At 41.6% G+C, this 2,647-nt stretch overlaps 1 protein-coding gene across 1 annotated transcript; it reads right to left on the reverse strand.

Annotated features, from left to right (window-relative positions):
• Positions 1-305: 305 nt before the first annotated feature.
• On the reverse strand, positions 306-2,051 carry LOC132301036 (uncharacterized). The gene has a single exon (XM_059798329.1). The coding sequence runs from the start codon at positions 2,049-2,051 to the stop codon at positions 306-308; it is 1,746 nt and encodes a 581-aa protein (XP_059654312.1).
• Positions 2,052-2,647: the final 596 nt, after the last annotated feature.

The following is a 2,647-nucleotide window of genomic DNA, read 5'->3' on the forward strand; positions in this document are numbered from 1 at the left end:
TGGAAACGACACAGGAGAGGATTCGGGTTCTTCTTTTTCCATGCTTTTCTGTTCATGCTTAGACTGGGAGTTATGATTGATGTCGTTGAAGTTAATACTATCATACAAAACAAACAATTGGAACTGTTGATATCATATAATGAACTTTATAATTGAATGGGCAAACTTGCAAAACACAACATACATATATTGAAAAACACAATCACTAAAATAAGAAGAAAAAGCAGCAAAATCATAATCCAGCCCAAAGTAGACCAAACACACACAATTTCCAACCCAGAGGAGAACAAGATGCATAAAATCTATCAAACTAGGTTGACCAAATTTTGTCCCATGCTGGCCATCAATTGTGCAGTTTGCTGACTCATTTGCACTTGAAACTGAAGCCTTTGCATCTCAAGTTGCATTCGGAGTTTAGCTGCAAAAGGTGACTCTTCCTGTGCTGCTTCTTGGCTTATTTCAGCTGTCACGCAATCCAAATGGGTGCCAAAGTCGCATAATTCACAGTAGTAGATCCAGCAGTGTTCATCAACCGTGCATCGACATACATCACAATCGAAGATCATCTCCTTGCCATCGTCAGTTACCTTTTTGTATGAGGGGGAATACAACAGAGTAAGAGTGTGTTCGTGATCTTCACGTTTCACAGTTTCGTGCAGGGAAGAGCATTCAACATGGAGATCAAACTTGCAAGTTGAGCAATGGTAGGTAAACGCGCTGCCATTTTGGAGACAGGCATTGCAAGTGAACTCCCCATCTTCATAAGCCGGGGAGGATAGAAGGATGAGAGGGTGCTCGAGATGAGACTTGTGTTGGATCTGCTTAGGCAATTCAAAGCATGACTTGTGGAGGTTGAAGTTGCATTTTGACTTGGAGCAATTGTAAGCCGAGCCTGAAAGGTCTTGTTCACAACCAGAGCAAGCAATCCCATCTTCCTCTTGTACTTCAGATAGATGCAGGGCATGTTGATGACTGAAATGCTTCGCATTTGAAACATGTGTTGGCTTACTGGCCTGTGACAGTGCCTCGGTGCTAACAGCATTTGGAACAAAGTGTTGTTGGCTAGGACCACTTAGAACAGATTCATGGGAGGCAGTTTCAGGCTTGTAAGAATATTGGGCATTGAAACCAGGAGTTTCAACGGGGTGAGAATGATTTAGGTTGGGAGCAATAGGGTAGGGTTCATGGGTTCCACATTGATTTGGGTTAGGAACATTAGTATATGGTTCTTGGGTGTCACTTTGTAGCATGTGTGAATATTGAGCATTGAAACTAGGTGTCGCGGCGGGGGGAGAGTGATTTGGATTAGGAATATTAGGATATGGTTCACGGATGTCACTTTGAGGCATTTGAGGATATTGAGCATTGAAACTAGGTTTCGCGATGGGGGGAGAGTGATTCGTGTTAGGAATATTAGGATATGGTTCATGGATGTCACTTTGTGGCATATGAGGATATTGAGCTTTGAAACTGTTGTTTGGGTTAGGAACATTAGAATACGGTTCATGGGTGTCACTACTTTGAGTCATGTGAGAATATTGGGCATTGAAAGAGGGTGCTGAATTGGGTAGAGAGTGATTCAGGTTAGGAGCTGCAGAGTATGAGTCATGGGTGGCAATTTGGGGCACGAATGGGGCATAGTGATCAGGTGTTTGGTTGGTGAGAGAGTGATGTAGGTTATGAACATAAGGGTATGATTCATGGGTGGTTTGGGGCACGTAAGCGCAATGGACATGGAGGTCAAACTCACAATTGGCACAAGTGTAGGAAAAGCCAGTTCCGGTTTGGTTGCAAGAATTGCAAATGAAGGAACCAGAGGGGTAAGTTGGATAGGGGACAAGAGTGAGAGGGTGGGATGGATGAGAAGGATGTTCCATGGACCGGCTTGCACGAAAGCATTGTTCATGGAGGAAGAAGCTGCATTGCCAGCAGTTGTAGAGTGAACCGGAGCTCGATGACTTGCAACCTGAACATTGGATTTCTGGTGCACCAGCTTGTTGCAGCTGCTGGAAACTCAGCTTGTGATGATGGCTGAAATGCTTATACACCATTGCTCTCTCTCCCTCTCTCTCTTGCTCTACATTTACATGTAATATATAGAAGTTTTAGCAAGTAGAGAAAGTCCTGGCATTCTTTTCCTTCGCTAGAAAGGTTGGCTTGGAATTTTATTATTTGAGTAAGAAGTCAACTTATAAGTTTATGCCATTAACTGGTTTAGACTTTAAAAAATTCCTAAGTGTTTAAATAATTCTGTAAGAAAAAGTAATTTTGATTTCAATTAATGATAATGCAAGTATAAATTAAGAAACAGCAACACAATCTTTGAAAAATGAACCCAAAATCTACTTGACAGAAGGTTGTAACTTGGGGTAGCTTCTTGTGTAGTTCCTCAACTTGTGGCTGACTTGCAACTAGATATTTTTTATTGTCCACCAGCTGCAATTGACTTTTTCTCTCTCTGAGATACAAAGTTAGCATGATATAAAAAGCTTCTGTGAGGAATTTTAGCGTTGGTAGTTTACAAGTGTGTGAATGATCAATCATGCTTGAATATCTTTTATTGAATTCAATTTTCTCTAGCTTGTAGATGGGATACACCAGCAAGCATCGATTTCAGAAGGTTGCTTCTTTTAGGGGTCATTTATGT

This window comes from Cornus florida, unplaced genomic scaffold (assembly GCF_030987335.1).
Source record: "Cornus florida cultivar Cherokee Brave unplaced genomic scaffold, ASM3098733v1 CherokeeBrave_3.0.0_Hap2_Chr03, whole genome shotgun sequence".
Classification (NCBI taxonomy): Eukaryota; Viridiplantae; Streptophyta; class Magnoliopsida; order Cornales; family Cornaceae; genus Cornus; species Cornus florida.